Source organism: Centruroides vittatus, unplaced genomic scaffold (genome assembly GCF_030686945.1).
Source record: "Centruroides vittatus isolate TY-2023 unplaced genomic scaffold, ASM3068694v2 contig_3155, whole genome shotgun sequence".
NCBI classification, from domain to species: Eukaryota; Metazoa; Arthropoda; class Arachnida; order Scorpiones; family Buthidae; genus Centruroides; species Centruroides vittatus.
Genome location: NW_027122031.1, coordinates 44,043 through 65,303, shown reverse-complemented (window position 1 = coordinate 65,303; position 21,261 = coordinate 44,043). Strand labels below are relative to the sequence as shown.

The 21,261-nt window shown below is 29.6% G+C and overlaps 1 protein-coding gene across 1 annotated transcript in view; it reads right to left on the bottom strand.

The window, feature by feature from the left end:
• Positions 1-21,261, bottom strand: part of Dhc98D (Dynein heavy chain at 89D) — a gene marked incomplete at its 3' end in the record, with an annotated part of 149,794 nt that overhangs the window by 85,208 nt on the left and 43,325 nt on the right. The window contains exons 16-18 of the mRNA XM_067268098.1: positions 11,757-12,155; positions 7,714-7,875; positions 3,638-3,959 (exon numbers count right to left, since the gene is read on the bottom strand). Coding sequence (XP_067124199.1) covers positions 3,638-3,959; positions 7,714-7,875; positions 11,757-12,155 — 883 coding nt within the window. The remainder of the gene's footprint in view (positions 1-3,637; positions 3,960-7,713; positions 7,876-11,756; positions 12,156-21,261) is intronic.

The window sequence follows — 21,261 nt, the reverse complement described above, 5'->3', positions numbered from 1 at the left end:
TTTAGCAGTATATCCAGATCACACAAGCTGTATGACAGTTTGTGTGATCTGGATGTACTGCTAAAACTTGTTTTGTGTCCTGATCTGGAGAAGTCTGTGCTTTATAACTCTTCAGTCCAGTTTGCAATTTTACTTACATTTTCACTTTTTTTTTTTTTGGTCATATCTTGCAAAGAAAGGTTTGGATTTTCTTAAAACAACTGTCAAGCCTGCCACTCTTTGTCAGGATTAGAAATTCCCTGCTTATTTTCATTACTGTACTTCCTTTCAATAGTAAAACATTCTCTGAAGTTTTTCAAAACTTTTCAACTATAGATTTTGTAAGTTTTACACTCCATATGAGTTTTCTTGCACCAAGACATGGATTTTTACCATACAAGTGCAAAAATTTTGCAATGTTGCAATTTTGATACTGACATTTTGACAGTTATGAATTAAACAAAATGCTATTGTGGTTGTTTATTTCATTTGTTTACCAAGTACCTTTTGTTAAAAAATTGTTAGCTCTAAGAACTAAATTTAAATCTGTATGACTTGATCTCAGTGTCCCGATTTTGGTGAGCTCACCCTTTACATTAAGATTCTATAAATTTAAGAACTGATAATCATCACATTCTTAAATACATTTTTATTCATTTTCTAAAAATATGCTAACTATAATAATAATAATTAATGATAATGTGTGCTATGTAAAAGTAGTAAATTGACTATTATTTTCCTTTATCAAAATAAGCTAAATGAAAATATAAATAATAAAAATCCAGCAATGTATTGTGTAACTTTCACAGCAAAAAAAATTAAAAATTGTGTGAAGCACTATCTGTTATAATATTTTATTACAAAAAACTTTTTATATTATTAATTATTATAAAATGGTAAAAAGTTAAATTTCAGGGTCCAGATGAATTTTATAAAAATTTGCAAATGCTAATAATGAGTAAAATCTTCATTAAGGCTGACCCCACTCACTACTCAAGATAGGACAAGTGACTTCCATCTTCCCATCTCTTTGACTTTTAACCACCAAAATTTAATAAGCCAATTCAATCTCCTGATATACAAACCTCCCTGCAAAATTTCAGAAATTTTCAACAAAAAACAGATGCTATTAAGCTTCAAAGTCAGTGAATAAAATCATGCCCTCCACACACTAATATCCATAAATACAGAAAAAAGCCTTAACTTTGTTTTGCATTTATTGATCTTTCAAGGATCCAAGTTCAAAAATATAAAAATCTTAAAGGGTCATTTTTTGACTGATTGCCATACTTTCCTTCTGTTATATACAGCAGCCAGAAAAGTAAAAAAATGGAAACATCACATTCATATCAAGAGCAAATCTCTATTCAATAAAAAACAAATTGAAAAAAAAAATTAATAAAGAAAATGTTCAGTATTACAAAATATTTCATACTATGATAAAATATGCAAAATATAATTATTTGACAGCTGATGAAACTAAATTAGATACAGTAGACTCTTGACAACTCAAAATAGAATTAACAGAGAAAAATTTTCAAGCTAACAAAATTTTGAGTTACAAAAACTATTATTATTTTAATGAAATCATAAACATCACAATACAAACACTATAGTCTGACTTAAATACATTATATTTTATTAGTTTTTAGATACTTTTCAACATCTGAATACCCATATTTACATTTTTGTTTCTGTTCTGTCTTGTTCTGCTGTTCATTAAAGCTTCCCAAAATACTCTCTTTGTTTTTCAGATATGTAGAGAGATATTCAATGGGATGTCAAATTATTTTACAATTTCTGATTCTTTTTTTTGCTTTCCTCCACAGCTTTTAAGTGAATACTTTTTAAATATTGACAAATTCTTTAGTTTTTTTTCTTGTTTACCATTTCTGTCTAGTTCAAAATAAAAATGATCAATATACTGATTAACTGATCACTATCAGCAATAAAAATGTCAACATACAATTCATACTTTACAGTGAAATTTCTATAGTATGAATGTTTGCCCTGCAAATAATGGTATACTCTATATATAGATAAACTCATCCTTGGCTGTCTATTAACTGTACAGTTTGAAAGAAGAAGGTTGCAAAAAGTACAACATTGTACACAATGGGGAGAAAAGAAGTCATGTCATTGTCTACATAGATATTTTTTAATGGTATCAGTATTAGCCTATTAATTTTTTCTTATAAGTCTACTTACTAGTTGTGTGAATAAATTATCATTTAGAAAATATTTGCAAAACTTTTTGAAGTCATTTTTTTAATATCAGAAGGATCCAGTTTGTGGATCCTCCTGATATTAAAAAAAGTACATCATTGCACACAACTGGGAAGAACAGAGTCAAAAATGGTGAAAAATTGTATGTAAAATTAATGGATGGACCCTAAATTAGATTGAGCAATGGCTCAGTAAGTTGTCAAATCACAGATGTTTTTTTACTTTTTAAAATCATTACATTGTCAAATTTTCAAAATCTAAACATTTAAAAAGAACAATTTTAAAGTACTAAGATTTGATTAAACAGTTTATGTTTAAAAATAAGATCATTACTTTAAAAGTGCAACATTAAACTTTTGAATTTTATGCTGTGCAATTAGAGGCATGATACTATATAATACCAATCTACAACTTATGTGATAATATTTGTCCATTCCTTTAAAAACGCAAAAGAAAGCACACAAAATTATAAAAGAAAGGTATCTGAATCTTAAAATTTCAATTAGAGAAATGTGATCTCAAAATTATTTTGACTCAAACACAAAATGTATTGAGTCTATGAGAGTTAAGTCAAGAGAAACATAAAATTGAAATTAGTGAAAATTTCAAGTTAAGAAAGTCAAACTTTCTTAACTTGAGAGTTGATGTTTAAAATCTCTTGTATAGACATTATTTTTATGCTTCATGTCAATAGTTTGATATTCAGCAGAAAACTATTTTTAATATTGTAATATAGTGTTTTATTTAATTTTTTTATGCATTTTTTATTTCCACTGAATAAACATTATATATATATATATATATAGTTGTTTAACAATTTTCTATATATTCATAACAGTTTTCCTTAAGAAAACAAAAACTAAGAAGGTTTGTTATGAAGTAAAACATCTATCTAACATTTGAAAAAGTTAAATTAGAAAATGTTGTTTTGGTTTAAAATTTTTTTTTCAGCCATTGAAATTAATTAAATTTCCACTGTCGTTCGTCCATCCATCCATCTTTCCTTAATTTCAAGAACAAAGTTAGATAGATGAAATCCAAGACCAGATATAGAAACCTTAGGGGCAGGAGGCCCAATTAACTGTATATGAATTTCTGATGCAAGCTGTAAGTCATGTTATTTCATTTAAAAAACTTTCCCCTGAAAGCAGTTAATTAATACATGATTGGCATGGCTCTATTGTTAAAAAGAAAGTATGATGTACAGGGCCAAGACACTACTAATTTGAGGTGGAGAGCATATATTTTAAATGAAATAAATTCAAAATATGATTAAAAATTGTAGCTCGGCATTGTAACAATGTCACAATAAATAATTGCTCATTTTATCTTACATTTAAATTAGAATACTTGCAGTTATGACTACTTATAACAAAAACAACTATTTTATACACTAAATGTAGAAATTTCTAAGTTAATGAATTTAACTTACCTTCATTTAAAAAATGCACATCAGAAAATAAAAAAACAATTTTCTGATTCTCTATAATTATTCTGTTATATAAATTTTTCAAAGTTTCATCAGATAATGATTTTTTATAATAATATACTGGCTTTACTTCAAATAGGTGCAAATTAGCGGCATATGTTGCCAGTCGGGTCAAACTTCTTTTTCCACATCCTTTAGTTCCAATCAATAATAAATGGCCATCCTCCATTCGTAACACTCGATGAACACGTATTATATGCTCAAGTGCATTATTAAATAGTATCAAATTCATTGGAATATGGTGTTTATTGTAATGATTCAAGATCTGAAAAATTTGAAATTCATATGTACTGATTTTTATAAGGAATTTTATTACAATAAATTTTATAATATAGTATATACTCATACCAAATCATCAAACAAAAGGAAAATGCATGAGAGGTAATGCAACGGGTTTGACAATGTACTTTGGTGGTTTGATGGTACCATATGCCACTGATTTCAAAGTGTAGTGTTAGTTCATTATTATTAAGAGCTGGCTTTATATGCATTTAAAATCCAATATATGAGCAAATATATGCAGGTAAAAATTCCAGAAATATTCATTATGCATGTGAAAAGTGCCAGTAATATACTGTGAGATTATATAAAGTACGAACGAGTCGATACGGAGAACTTTAGTGATTTCTTCGATGGGACAAATTGATAACAAACGTGCTTGATAGAGCAGACGCTTAGAAGAGGAAATCCATTTATCTCAGTAGAGACTAGACAAAGACAACTATCCAAATTAACAAGATAACCCTTTAATTTTCCTTGAAACATACAATATATCCAGGAAAACACACAGGAACATACGGAGTCCGACAATCCAATTACCGAATAGCTTTAACCCACAATTCTCCCGATAATAATATGCTACAGAATTCCTGTAATGTGCAGACATAAAATGTACCAACAATGAGTTTAAACTTTAAAGTGTATCTCTTCTTTTACTTCTTATCAGACAGAAAACAGTTTGAAAACGAAATCTTCCTGCTGACCTGGTTGCACAATCTTTACTTTTCAGTTTCCTGACTATTTTTTCATGCACTACACTCTTCCCTACTAATTTTTCCTTCTCTTTCCACTTCCGTTCTAACTTCTCCTCGAAACATACCCTCCAATAAATCTCCTACCCTAAGTTACACACCCAGATTTACGCAACTCCTCTCCACTGAGTCTGACCCACCACGTGGCAAAGGGGGGCAGGAAAAGACGCAAGGCACAATATATTGAAATTTGTAGCTAGAAATGCATGTATATTTTACTTCTGTCTACAAGCAAATTTTATTAATGTCTGTTATGTAACATAGGTGGGAGAGGATAAACATGTGACAACATATTTTACTTATAAGACACAAAGAATTTGAAAATTATCATGTCACAAAACAATAGAATATTGTTTCATGTAGGAGATGCATAATGAAGTCAATTGCAAATAAAGTTAAAATGTTTAATAAAATTTATAACTTTCTATGCAAGTTTCTATCATTTGCCAGAAAAATAATCTAGCAGTTTTAAGTTTGGCTAGTGATTTTGGTTTTGGCTTTGTGTATGAATATTCCTGAAACTTGTATGAAAGATCATTCATATGTAGTGTTATATATAACCTGTGATAATCATGAAAGGCGTGCCATTTCAGCAGTAATTGTCGGTTTTTGGGGTATACATTGTCAAAATTTTATTCTTTATTCTTTTTTTTTTTTTCAGGATAGTTTTGTATGGCAGCACTGTGAAAACGGCATGAGGATATTTAAGGTGTGCAGACTGGCAACTTGAGCTATCTGGTTTGGACTCTTGGGTTGCGCGTTGGTTGCCTCGGTGTTCTCAGGAACTGTGTGCGTGTAAGACTTTTTTTGAGAAAATCTTGGAACTAAAATCCATTCACATTGAAGCAATTACCTGCTAGGGAGATATATCAAGTGTTTAGGTCAATAAGTTGTCGGTCTATATTATTGCCTGATGAATATTTTTGATCCATGTGTTGAATTTGCTGGAAGGACCTTTGTGTAAACCACCACATGTAGCCTACTTGTTGAATTTGTATACATATCCTGTATATATTTTGTATATAAACTTAGTTATATGTGTTTTCTTTGTTGTCTCCATTTGTCTGAGGAAATCACACTCCTACATTCCTTCAATTATCCTACTACGGATCTTTGTGAAACCTTTTGTGGATCCCACAAAAGGTTTCATTGACCGATGAGGGCAAACTTCCAAAAAAAAACCACACAAAGTAGAAGACAAAAAAATGAATTTATTACATAGGGATTCCAGCTCTAGAGGTTTTTGACTAATGATCACCCCAATTCTGGTCATTGGTAGAACAATTACAAAAATTATTGTGATTAGTACAAAAAGAAACTGACAATAATTACAGAAATTTTTCCTTAACACTAATTCTTAATACTGATTTATACCTATAAGAAAATAGAAAATAGGAGTGAGAAGTAGCAAAAATAGCAGATAGGATAGGAAAGAATACCTGGGTAGTGTAAACATTGTTCGGTTACTATGAGGGGCTATGTGAAAGTTTCTTAAACACAAAATTCTCACTTCTGTCTTCCTTTTCTTTAGTTCTTGAGGGTTTTCATATATTTGATTCTAATAGCTGGTGACACATTCAGATTTGTCAATCTGAAACACTGACTCTTAACACACTAACTTCAGGCCAGGGATTTCAAACTTCCCACTCAAAGTTCTGACTTCACCCATCTACTTGGGCACCAATCACTGTAACATCTCTCTTTTTGCCATTCTCTCTCTTCAATCACCAGCTCAAAAGTGACCTGCCTTTATCCCATATGCCCTCAGGTAACCTCGTATACAATATATTGGTAAATTCTAGAAAGTGGTCCTCATCAAGAAAGAATAATTAATTAAAAAGATTAGAGAGTTAGAAAGTCCTTGAATGTGGAAAAAACAAAAAACAGGGAAAATGGTCAGAAGGACAAAAGCAGACAACATGGCATGCAACCACAAACCATCCAACAAAATTTTCTGTTCTATCATTAATTATATCTACTGAATTATACATTATGTATCATTACACAGGGTATTTCATAATGTTTATCAGAGTTACAAAAAGTTACTGCAAGAGGAATACTGAATTCACCTCAGCAAAACAAGTGCTGAATGAGACAGGAATTCAAAAAAATTTTTCATGCTTACAAATATTCAATAAGTGCACCACTGATGACACTGCATTAATTGATAACAGACACTTCTGTGATGATATGCTCTTTTAGCTTAGTGATATCACATGGTAATGGTGGAACAAACACTTTATCTTTTATATAACCCCTACAAAAAGTATGTCTAAATGCTGTGGCTCCACGATCATTGGACTTCACACCATGTGATATCAGAGCACCTGGATACTCCTTTGTAATTACTATTTAAAACAGTCTTTAACACAATTTAAATGCTAAACCCAAACTCCCTTTAAAATTGCATTTTAAATGCACATAACATGCACAAAATCTATGAAAAATGGTGACACATTCAGATTTGTCACCATTTTTGACAAATAAGTCTTATGGCGGAGTCAACCTTTTATTAGATGCTACTCAACTGTCTCACTATTCGTTTTTGTATAGTCTTAAAATGTATTAATTTTACAATTATAGTCCTGGCAATTTTATCAAAAATAACAATGAATTCAATAATGAAATCAATTCAATTACAATATTTAATTGATTAAATACATATTAAATAGAACAACAATAATAACAATCAGACACTTCCAGATTCATTCACTCATTTTTATGAATTTATAATAGGAAATTCTGAACATTAGAGAACTGAATAATATTGTACAGCAATAGAAATAAAGTAAAATTATTAAGTGTAGAAATTTTTTAAAATTGCAAATACTTGAAAGAACAAAAATGTCAATGTACTATTTTATGTAATATTATATAATTATTGATTTTAATATTACTAAAATGTTATTTTTAAAATTATTCTATAATATGAAATATATTACTGAATACTTATATTTAAAATTGATCATAAATTTATTCAATATTTACATTTTGCAGAATTCTTCTTATTTCTTCATAATCATTGAAGCATTCGTAGAATCTTGGTTTGTTATTTAATGAATTACGAAAATCAGCAAACAAAGAGGGCTCTTGTTCCACATTTTCTTTATTTTCAAAAAAATATTCTTGTAATAACAAGGAGAGTGCATCCTTTAATATCAAAACAATTTATTAATAAAATTTAATTTCATACTTAGATTTCAAAATACAAAATTAATTTGATTAATAAAAATTTGATTCGTTAATAAATTATACATATTTACATAAATTATTTATAATTTATTACATAAAAATTTATAAAATTACTTCCCTCTCCTAAGCCTTCCACAAACCTTCATTTTCATAACTGTCTTATTAACAGTATGTTTCTCTTCTTCTCACAATATATCTGAATCACAATAATCTAGTCTCCTCTAACTTGCTTTACATTAAAATAAACATTATCCATCTCAATATCCTCATCTCTTTTGTGTACATTCTATCCATGCACTCATTTAAACACTAAGATTTCCATTCCATAAATCATCGCTGGTTTCACTATAATTTTAACATATTTTAATTGATATTCTCCTATTATGTAATAAGTGAATATCAATTAAAATACATTAAAATTAAAATTATAGTGAAACCATATTATTAGGTAATATTTCAAATAGTTCTTTCTACCTCTTAATATAATAAAATTTCATATAAATAATCTGCAAATTTAGTTTAAAAAATTTCCAGATTAAGAGCAGATATGAGTTTTAATATGTCTTACAAAAAAATACTTTTTCAATACTTTGAAGATACTTAAGAACGTCTCAGAGAATGTAGAGAAACACAATATCATAAGAATAAATCAAATAATAATGATAAAATTAGTACATTTTAAGACTATACAAAAATGAGTCTTTCAATGTCCTTTCTCACACCTCAGGAAAATAAGTCTTACGGCAGAGTCAACCTTTTATTAGACGCTACTCAACTGCCTCACTATTCGTTTTTGTATAGTCTTAAAATGTATTAATTTTACAATTATAGTCCTGGCAATTTTATCAAAAATAATAATGAATTCAATTCAAAAAATATAAAGTTAGAAATTTAAAACAATATTGTAGAAATGAAAAAATTGAATTAAATAATATTGAAAGTGCAAGGTTATAAAATATTACATAGAATGTGATTTTTAATAGAAACTTCTAAAGATACTGGAATGAAGAAGGACAAAAAATACCCAAAATGTATTACCTTATATCAGTGGTTCTTAACCTGGGTGCGAGAGAGCATTTCCAGGGGTGTGAGAGAAATTTCAAAAATTAAAAAAAAAAAAAAAAAAAGCTAATGTGCGTATGGAAATGGAATTTGAAAAACTAGACTTAGTACAGTTCTGGTGTAAACAGTTAGAAGCTTATCCACAACTGGCAAAAGCAGCACTAGACACTTTTACCATTTGCCACCACCTACCATTGTGAAATGGAATTTTCAGCACTTTTGCACATCAAAACAAAAGCCAGAAATCATTTAAATGCATCTGATGACTTATGCGTGGCTCTTTCAAAAAAAGAGCCTTGTTTTAATAGAATTATTATGAATAAACAACAACAACCTAGCCATTAAAATTTAGATATTGCTTTTTATATTATATAGTAATATATATTGTAAATAAACATGGCATTTGTTTATGCAATAAATGTTTTTTTTTCTTAAATAAAAAATATACACACATTTTTTAAGGGGGTGCAAGAGCTTATTTTCATATTCAAGTGGGTGCTGACCACTAAAAAGGTTAAGAACTGCTGCCCTATATAAACAAGTACCTTTGTTGAGTAGGGCTTCCAAAACATTTACAATATTATCAATATTTTTCTTGTATATGTTAACAAACTTTTTCTTGTATATTCAGTACAATATTACATATATTGTACTGAATATACAAGAAAAAGGAAATAAGTGAAAAAAAGAAAAATCAAATGCAGATCTCATTGCATTTCCACAAAATTTTTTTAATCCTTAAACTAAATGTAGCATCAATAACAGATTTGCTGCTAACAATTCTTCTCTACCTTTCTTATCATAATCTTCAATATTTTCAATGTACAATATATACGTTTTATACCTGTATAATTTCTGCATTTTTGAACTTTTTTTTCTTTTATAAATGATCACAACCATATTTCTTTCTAGTTCTCTGATATTATCAATATTTGTTAATTGTATACTTTCCTCAAATTATATATACTATAATATTTATAAAACAATATCAATTTTACAAATGCTACATATGCAACTGCTATTCAAACTTTCCTTTGTAAGATTCTTTTCCAAAATTTTCCAATTCCAGAATTATGTTTGAGGTATGTGCAGAAATTAAGTTCCAATTAGCTAGAAAGGAAAAAAAAAAAAACTTACTTCTTTGAACTTACATTTTTTGCTATAGGAAAATATATAGTTATAGATATTTTTCCAGTGGTGTGCAGTCCATGAAGCTATGGAAGCACCACTTCCCTTGTATTTTCTAAAATATAAATACATATTGTGGATAATTTTCATTATTTTCATAAAAACAAGTTCTTATATCTTTGTTTCATGTCAACGTATCTATTTTAGAATTAAAATGAATAAACTGTTTATTTTTGTCATTTTCAGCATTTGTTTATAATTTTTATGGAAACATAACTTCCCTATCATCAAATGTCACTGTTTGCCACTGTATTTTTCAACATAGTCACCTCTGAGGTTCAAACATTTGTCATAGTGACAGATGAGCATTTGCAAACCCTTGTCAAAAAAGTCTCCCTTTAACTTATGGATCCAATCTTGCATAGTTGTCTACAGTTCTTCATTGCTGTGGAGCTATAATAAATGCTGAAAGTTACTGAGAACCCTGAAAAAATTATTGAGGACTACTAAGCTCTGGAGTGATTTTGCTTTCATAATGATGCAGAGCCATATTCTGTCTGTAGCACATAATTGCAAAAAAAAAATTTTTTTAATGGAAATCTTCAAATTCTCATTATATAGTCCCAATCTAGCATTTCTAACTTCCACTTATTTTTGCATTTCAAGAAATTTTTGGGAAGACAACAATTCAACAGTGACAAAGAGCTGTAGACACTGGTGCAAGATTGTGTTTGTAAATTGCAGGGAGATTTCTTTGAAAAAGCTTATCTGTTGCTATGACAAATGTCTGAACATCAAAGGTAAATAGTTACAACTATTTTTAACATATACATTTTCCTATGACAATAAATGTAAGTTCAAATAAGCAAGTTGCTGTTCCATCTTGTCAACTAGAACTTAATTTTAGGACATGCCATGTACTTTAAAAATTTTATTAATTAAACAACATAGCATTTTTTAAGCTACGATTTTTCTAACTTTAAATTAATTCTCTATTATTCAAAAACAGTGAATAAAAAATATTAAAATAAATAATTTGTTTTATTATTTTTGATAAAGGCATTTGTAAAGCATTGAACTCGGTACTTTTTATAATTCAAATTTTTCAGAATTAACTGTAATTAAAAGTATTCACTGTAACAAAAAATTTACAATTAACCAAATAACACTCTAATTATTTATCTTTAACTTTGATTAATTTTTTCATCAAAATTTTATTAATTCCAACAAAATACAAAATAATCTAAAAAATTCTGAATTTTACAAGTCCTCCTTCAAAAATATTTCAAAGGTCTCATACTAAAGTCCCAATCTATACTGACTCAAACTTATTCTTCTTGAACCCTTTTTTTTCTCTAATTTCATCCCATTGGACTAATTTTATCATGTAATGGATATGTAACACATCTAGGTAGCCAACAACAAGGAAAGTAAAGACAAAAAAGATACAGAAAACAAAGAAAACATATTTAGAAATACATAATAATAATAAAGATTTTAAAATATTGTGAACAGCCACAATTGTGTGTTATTACATATCATTTGATTTTTGAATATAAAGTTTTAATATCCTGAATCTGTTTGGATTCTTCTGAATTTCAATAAAAGTAACATAATTATGATAAAACAATTAGTAATAGTAAACTTACAGTTACGATCTTACAATCTTCTTCATTTGATAATCGATCATGAAATACTCTCAAACATTCATTTCTCCACAACTGTATGAATTCAGCAGCTGTTCTGAAATATTTTGGTGTTGCAAGATAAAGACCATTATAGACACGGGTTAAGTCTCTAATATTAAATGAATAATGGAGTTTTGTTGGTATAGGCAAAAGTAACTGACAGACTGTTTTATATAATAATATTGTAGCTTTAGTAATTGAAGAAACAATATCATATATTTCTGATGGAAAAAATTTTGTATGCTTCTCTAATAAGGAAAAATATATGTGGAAAATAGAATCATCTGAGAGTGGCAGCATAGAAAAACAGCAAAATAAAGATATTAATCTTGGATCAATTTCATTTTTTCCACCAATACCCTGTAAAAATAAAATAATAAATTAAGAATGATTTAAAAAAAGAATTATTTGTTCACAGATGTATGCAAATTTATGAAATAGTTCTTTACACTAAGCAAAGTTATTTATTCATAGTTACTTATTCATAGTTACAAAAATAGTGTCAAATATTATTTCCTTCCATATCAATTTTATTTGTATTTTAATTAATTCTAAAATGTACAGAAACCCTTTATTTAACAGATTCCAATGTAATGGACAAAAACTTTCTGTCTGATAGGAATAATTTAAAACCTCTTTACTCACAAACAGCATACTGAAAGGTTGGATTAAAGAGTATATGAGTATAAATTACTCAACGTTCATTACATAATTATTTTGTTCATACTTATACAGCCAAACCTTGGTTTTTGAATAATTCAGTTCATGAACAAAATGTTGAACTCATATTCGTTCTGGTTGCCATATGATAACTTGATTGCCAAACAAGCTACTCAGCAAGAACCAGCCATAGATTATAAAGACGCAGACAGTTAACTTCCTATACTTCCTACGTTAAAGAAAGCCAACAGTCTAACCAATCAACAACCAGACTATCGATTCAGAAGTTAATGGTGCTGAGATCACCCATGTCATTAGATGTCATGACACAAATCATCGATGACATTTCTATTTAAATTAGATTTCAATGAGCATTTGGGAAAGATACTATTTCCATTTTTCAGTACACACTGTAGCTGAATCTAACTTCAATTAATTGATAAAAACTTCATTAATTGACACTCACATAATATAAAGGCACCCAAGAATTTGTGTTTAAATATACTTAAGTTAAATTAAATGATGAAAATTTATTAATATAATATTTAATATTTATTAATACTAGCTAGCCACTTAATTAAAACTAAAAATAATAATTAAAACTGGTCTTTACACCAAAATTGAAACTAAAATTAAAAATAAAATAAAATTCAAATTGAAATCAAATCAATTGAAACAATATTTCAGAAAATGTGGATGAAGTACTTGTTGGTCTTGATTGAATTGGTTATATTTCATCCAGGCAGTCAGAGTTGAGTCTCTATTTATAGCACTTCTTTATAAAGTGTTAGTTTCAGTTTTGGTTTTGGTTTTGGTTGGCAGTGACAGAAGAACATTTTGCTTTTAATATATATATAAAGATTTTTTTTTTGTGAAGTGCCATACGGAAATCAAAATTTTATGTTAATAATGACAAATATCTGGCAGGACAGTTAAACTCTCACCTTTCAAAATTAAAATCCAAAGCTAGCTTAAGGTCTCCCAAAAACAATAATAGTTCTTTCTGTCAAAAAGGAAAACAAAAGGCTGGAATTACAAGGAAGAATTTCAAAGTTCAGAGGAATTTTAGCTGATCAAGATCGAGTTAAGTGTCAATAACAACCTCTCCCGTGCCCTGAAAGGTTTTGAATTGTCACTGGGAGATGAGAAAAGACCAATTGGAATGTGGAATAGAAAAGAGAAATCTTTTAAAAACTCGTGTTTCAAGAACATTCTGTTCTTTTTCTCCAAGAGCTGATCACCCTCTAAAGACTGTTCTTTCTCCAAGATCCATTGTTCTGTCTCCCAGATCTGTTCTCCAAGAGTTGCTCTCTCCCCAAGATTCATTCTTTCTCTAAGATCTAATATATCCAAGCTTAACAATAAGCCGTGGGGCCATCAATCCTATAGGAGACTATCAACAAACGATTGAGTGTAGACATTCAACACGACATTTGGACTTTTACTGGACTCTCTTCTTAAAAAGAAATATCAAAGGAGAATTATAATGACAAGAATATAGAAAATTTGGTATGAATATTTGTATATTTTATTAAACAGGGAAAAAGTGAATGGTAAGCCTGTCTCAGTGTGTATATCATGATCACTCATGTGAGATCTTAGCCCCTCCCTTCAATTACTTAAGGGATAGAGTTAAAATTATTATTAAAATATTATTTGAATATTTTTTACTTGACAAAACATGTCAGAATAGAGAAGGAAGTGTTGACAGAAATTGATGTGATGACTGATAACACAATGATGACATTTTGCCCCCCCCCTTTAACATCAAACTGTTAATAATGAACATTAAAGGTCCTAACTTTAGTACAATCTGTTGTTAGATCATCTTTGAAACCAAATATTGTATTAATTTAACTTAGGAAGGACCAGAAATATCTTAAATTCATCAATTTTGTAGAGGGAGGATTTTAACCCCCTTCAGTTAAAAAGGAAGTTAGCTTCCGTTAGAAAGATTGTTATCATCAACTTTGTTATTTTGTCATCGAGCAATTTTACCCCTTTCTACCCCTTTTATGATGTAAGATTGTAATCATTTGATTGGGTGGAACTGAAGATTATAATCAAGCTTCGTGCTCAAGTCGAGGAGATCATCCATAAACATCGTTTCCATAAGAAAGCTATGAGGAGTTCTCCGAAGGCTTCCATGCAGTAATGGACAAGCTAGGAGTTCTCCATATAGAGTCAAGGAGTACACCAAAAAGCTTCCATCGTAATAGTTCACTGAAGACTTTCTTTGTAAGAAAAAGTCCATTTGGGTCCAATGAATAGTTAAGAGTCCACCGAGAAATTAGAGAGAGAAAAGATGTGAAGGTGCTCTATAAGCCTTATCCTAAGTCCAAATCCTGAAATTATTCTCCGAAGGCAGAAGTATGCCAAGTAGAAGAATCAAGACTATTATCTCGTGAAAGAGAAGAGTACTTTGAATGAATAGAAATGAACTTTTCCTAGAAGACTGAATTGCAAGTCAACGTCAGGTCTACCAATTGTCAAGGTAGTATGTCATACTCGGGAAAATTATGTTAAACTCTCTCTCACACGGTTATAATTTAGAGTTAAGATAGCTTTAAGTTGGATCACTTGTTGTATTTCCATTTTGAATTTCATTAAATCTTATTTGTTATTGTTAAATGAAATCATTATTGACTCAATTCCATTCAGCACCCTTCCAAACTTACTCATGTCCCTCCCACTCGTTATTCCGCGAGACAGTTTTATAGCGTATCAGTCTGCTTGATAGACGACTGATTAGTGTCAGGAGAAAACTATTTACAGGGGCTCATAAGCATCTCTATTACTTACAGGATATCTTCACAGACTCCTGTCCAAAATTCTAAAATAATCTTAAGGAAGCCATCCTACTTAGAGAGGCCAACTTGCGATCGAAGCCCAATAAGCAGTGGACGGTTTTTAGATATAAAACACGGTTACCACCCTGGTGGATCTCACACTCACAATTGTCTTAACCCCTCGACTGTCCCGACAAATGTACACAATCAGCAAACATTACATTTTATAAATAAACATCATCATCAAACCCGATATATTTTAAAGCAATTGTCCAACTAAAGCCGAATATTAATCAGGCTAGAAATGGCTATAATATATATTATAGTTATAATTTAAATTTATTAAGAGATGGTGCCTAATGCCTAACTCTAGTACCAAATTGTCTTATAAATTATATTACAGCAATTTCTAGCCTGATTAATATTCGGCTTTAGTTGGACGATTACATTTTAATGCATTTTTGTTCATTTTAATGCATGGAATACAGGTAAAAAAGGTAAAAAAAAAACCCATATTTTTTAAGCCTAAAATTTTTGGCTTTTTTTCCAGTAACTTACATCATACAAGGAACTCTCATTGATATAGATTTTATTATTGGATGTGGATATGCATTTTGCATCTTAATGACCCCTCTTCAGTCCTGATTTTCTATACAGATCTTATCAAAACAAATAATAGTTATAGAGCTAGTGGAAGGAATGGCGAAACTAGATCGAGGCGCCTCTAGCGGCAATGCCGGGTAACAGAATCGGGACTACAAAAGTGGCATCAGTGCTGTTCCATCTAGTACTTTTGTACTAATCTAGTACCTTTTTACTTGTTCCAATACCAAGATACTCAACACCATTTTCCTAGTACCATTCATGAAATCCTAATATCTTTCCTTTCAGTTCAGTACCTTTCAAAACATTCATTTTTATTCTATTTACTTTGGCAGTAAATAGATGTTTTTATTGCTTCTTCATTCAAGTGCAGCAGTTGAATGTATTTTTTTGCAATTAAATTTAATAAAAACTGAACTACGAAATCGAGTTCTTACCGATTCTTGTGAAGCACTGTTATTAGCAAAGGAGCTACTTAAAAGCAACAACGATGAAATGTTACACTTGGAAACCATCATCTGCTTCAACCATACAAAAACATTCTAGTGAGGAAGATTCTGATGATGATCTTACCAATGATTTTTCAATGTGATAATTTTAAAGTTTAGTACTTCATGTTCATACTTTTGTTTCAACATTTTGTTCATTTGGTTGTTGTTGAGGAATAATAGCATTCTTGCAATATATGAATTTATCTTGTATGAATCTTGTATGTTACATGTAACACTACATATATTTTAATAAATAGAAATTTGATAAATTATAAATTTATATAGGCCTATTATTTATAAGTATATATTTAAATAATATGTAATATATACATACATTCAGCAGTTTACAGTCAAAGTAATGCCTGCATTAGTCAATACAGTTACTTCTCGACTTATGACAGGGTTCGGTTCCGCAACTTCAAACGTAAGTCGAAATAGTCGTATGTTGAGAAGTGACTGTACTTAACAACAAAACAGTTAGCCATCTTACACAAGCACACACGAAGGGTAACTAACTGCAGAACAAAACTAAAGATAATGCAATCAATCACAAGATATATGTGTATATGATATATATTTGACAAAAACTATAAAAAATTGATACATTTTTAAAACTTTTTAATGAAATTTCTCTTCATAAGTCGAGGTGGTCATAACCCAAGAAGTGACTGTAAATCATTTTGACTTATGTATTGATTCTGCGTGTACGTATGTCATATTATCGATATTAATATCGATTTTTAAAAAATACTATCGCACATTACTGGTTAATTAACTTTGTACCTGACAGTGCAATAATATAGGTAACACTACAATCGATTACACAACGGTTATGTTTTGAAGTTTAGTGTGGCAGAAAGCTGTGGTTCATTATCACAGGAAGAAAACAAGCACCACATTCAGTACGTATCCAACCCGAAGACGACGTGTTTTCCCAAAGCAGTTTTCTTTGCCTGCATACAGGCAGCGCTCAACTCAGTTCCACTAGCTCTATACATTACATCACAAATATGTGTTTACAAATAACATTTACAAAAAATTTCTTCTACTTACATTAGCTGATTATTGAATACAAACTGAAATTAAAAATTGGGCAATTAACTGGATACATTATAAAAATTTGTTTAAAGAAAAATGTGCTGTATAAAATAAAATTGAAGTAGGTAAGTAAAAAAAAAAATTAAATAAAATTTTTAAAAATTATAATTTTGTAAAAAATACAAAAAATTTTATTTATTTAATTTTTTTTACTTACTTCAATTTTATTTTATACAGCACATTTTTCTTTAAACAAATTTTTATAATATATCCAGTTAATTGCCCAATTTTTAATTCTAGTTTGTATTCAATAATCAGCTAATGTAAGTAGAAGAAATTTTTTGTAAATGTTATTTGTAAACACATATTTGTGATGTAATGTATAACTATTATTTGTTTTAATAAAATCTGTATAGAAAATAAAAACTGAAGAGGGGTCATTAAGATGTGAAATGCATATCCACATCTAATAATATGATATGATTCAATGAGAGTTCCTTGTGTGATGTAAGTTACTGGAAAAAAAGCCAAAAGTCTTAGCCTTAAAGAAATCTACAGAAACTAGTAATGGAAATGATCATTTAAAGTAAAAAAAAGGCTTTGTTTTGGGGTCAGGAATAAATTAATCCATTTTATATTGTTTTTTATGGAAAAATTTGTTTCAATTTTAGAGCAAATCAATTTTCAAAAAACTTTTAGGAACAAATTATGTTCAAAAACCAAAATTTGAATGTATATATTATAACAACATTTGACACACTTTGCACATTTTAAGTTTGTTACTGACATATATTTTTAAAACAAATTTGATATAATGGACTTTCAGCAAGAGCCAATACTTCTTTCCTCCAATTAGTCCATAAAATTGGGGGATTACTGTATAAGATTTATTTCTCTGTATTAATATATAAATGACTTTTACTCTGTATCTTAGTTTAATTAAATTTTTGGTTCATAAACCAAACCAACAGACTTATCATATACTAGTCAATGTTTATTCTACGATTAAAACTCCAGTATGCATTTTGACAAGTAAAACACTGTTGTCCTCCTCAGTTGATTTTAATTTACAACCTTTTTTATCCAACATATAACACTGATTTGCTTTTTGTCCTTATGTGACAATATGAATCTAAGTTTTGGCTCTGTGGAGGACTTATCACACAGAAGTGAGTAGACACAGGTTTATTATAAAGACGATATGTATTTCAGACAGGTTGTCTGTACCTCTTCATCCGTATTTGTTACAGTTTAGTGGGCTTACAGGCATCTTCAAAAATACAAGTCATTTGGGTTTATGATTAAAATAGTTTGTATTTCCCCATGTGAACAGAATAGGGGAGGCACAAATAAACAGTTTATATACACTTCTATTATACTTACCTACAGCTAGATATATACATATATACAACAAAAATTCTATTCCAAATATATAAACGTATGATGACACATAGATGTATGAACGTAACAGAAATCTTACTGTGCAGCACCACATACAATGATATTTCTATGTGAGCTGATCACTCTCGTTTGAAATAATTGTCTTTGATCAGGAAATTAATCTTCCAAATCTTCAGTTTTATTATCAAATTCGAAGTTTCAATTAACATTTACCATTCATACCTGACACAACTCCCAAAGATAGCAAAGTGCACATATAGTCCAGCTCCCAATTCTCTATTTCAATGACTGCCTAGGCTAATTGTCTAGCTTCTTCCTCCCACTAACACAAACACACACCCCACATCAGGACGAATTCTACTGAAAAATATGAGCTTTCTCTCGTCGTTATGTCCTTTTTGTTCCCAGAAATGTCACTTGACCAATCTGGACCTTGCCCTCACCATGCCATTGTTATAGCAACTAACTGCACATTCAGGATATACTGACTAGTGGTATGGAAAAGAGAAATGTAATAAAAGACAAACCAGGGAATAAAAAACAGAAGAAAAACAAATATATACATATATATACACAGGAAGGGAAAGAAAAAACAAATATATTAACATAAAACACAGTGAATAATTAACACCACAAGTTCAAAATTACATTTTTATATTGTACATACTTAAAAGGTACATTATATTTTGTTGCTGATTTCATTTTCAGGCTTTTTCACTGACGTTATATTATGTTATCCATACAAATAACAACTAGAGATTAAAACTGTTGCTTAATAAAATTAATTGTGAAGTAAATAAACTATGGAAACAAATGTAATACAAAGTTATAAACAAGATTGCAGTTACAAAAGTAAAAGCTGTTTTCAGAAAGCTTACGTATGTTTTTGCAGTCAGTCAGCTTGTACAATGTTCCCTACTACAGAAGCAATGCTATTATAGAGAGGTATCTGGTTTTAGTGATATAAGTACAGGAAGGCCTCCTACAACGCAATAGATACATTCCTTGAAAATATTGCGTCGTGGGAAATCGTGTTATAGGAGACACCAACTTAATACAAAAACTGGGATTCAGTTCTAAAAAGAGAAAAACTGCCTTTTATGGTGTAACATTTTCATCATTTTTTTAAATTTATGTACTACATAAAAAGCTTAAATAAAATTCAACATCATATAAAAACTAAAAAGATTATGATTTCAAGTCAAAATCAAAAAGAAACAATGTTATGCTCACAAATTCAGTCCTCATTGTCACTTATTATAGTTGTTCGAGAATGTTTGACTGGCCTCATTTCAAGATCTGAGCTTGTTTCATCAAGTTCCATTGCACTTATGTAATCCATTGCGATTTTTCTGTTATGTGAAAGATAATTTGTTTCTAAATACCCTAAACTGCGTTGTAAAAGTACCGCGTAGTAAGAACATTTCTGCATTTTTCCAACCGCGTTGGAGCAAAAACGTGTTGTAAAAGTACCATGTTGTAGGAGGCCTACCTGTATTACCTATTTTAATCATAAACCCAAATGTTTGTAACAAAAAATGACTTGTATTTTTGTAGATGCCTATAAACCCACCAAATTGTAACAAATATGGCTGAAGAGAGATAGACAACCTATCCAAAATGCATACCATCATCATAATAAACCTGTGTCTACCAACTTCTGTGTGATCACTCTGACAACGAAAATAGTGTGTGATAAGTCCTCCATAGAACCAAAACTTAGTGCTCGTAGATTCAAATTATAACATATAACACATTAAAACTTAATTTCTACTACTACTACTATTTACAACATTATATAAAACATAATCTGTCACATGTGTGTCAGTTAGACAGTTTGCCTGACCACTGATAGATGGCATTTAGTCTCATCTACTGTACACAGTATGACATCCTTTGTCTACTTTCCGCAATAACCAGTTTTATCTTAGACCTTATTCTAGTGATCGGTGTCTGTATGTTCTTCTTTGTTATGAGCAATAAAGCATTGTCAGTCATTGTAGTTAGACTCAACTTCCTCTAAAAGTGTTTGCATAACAAAACATTACATAATCTATAACCATAAACATAACAACGTAATAACACTTTACACACGATTTTTAAACAATTACATTCATTTTTTTATTGTTGTCACTGCTGTTATCAACCAAAATTTATAAAACAAATTTTATCAGATTATCCTTTTTAGCAACTGTTCAGTAAGCATACACATTGTAATGACAGTACAAAACTGTTATCCACTTTCTACTGCTTCTGTAATGTTTTAGTTTATAAACACCAATCCACCTTATTTAACCAGCACTATTTTTATTAAAACCTATTCATTCAGTACTGATATTCCTTTATTTCCAACCTTTATTACATCTTTTTTCCTATACTCTTCTCACACAATTTTAACACTACAACATACTAACACTGACTATCTACATTAAGCAACAGCACTCTCTTCCTTATTTTCACAAATTACATTTAAATAATCAGGCC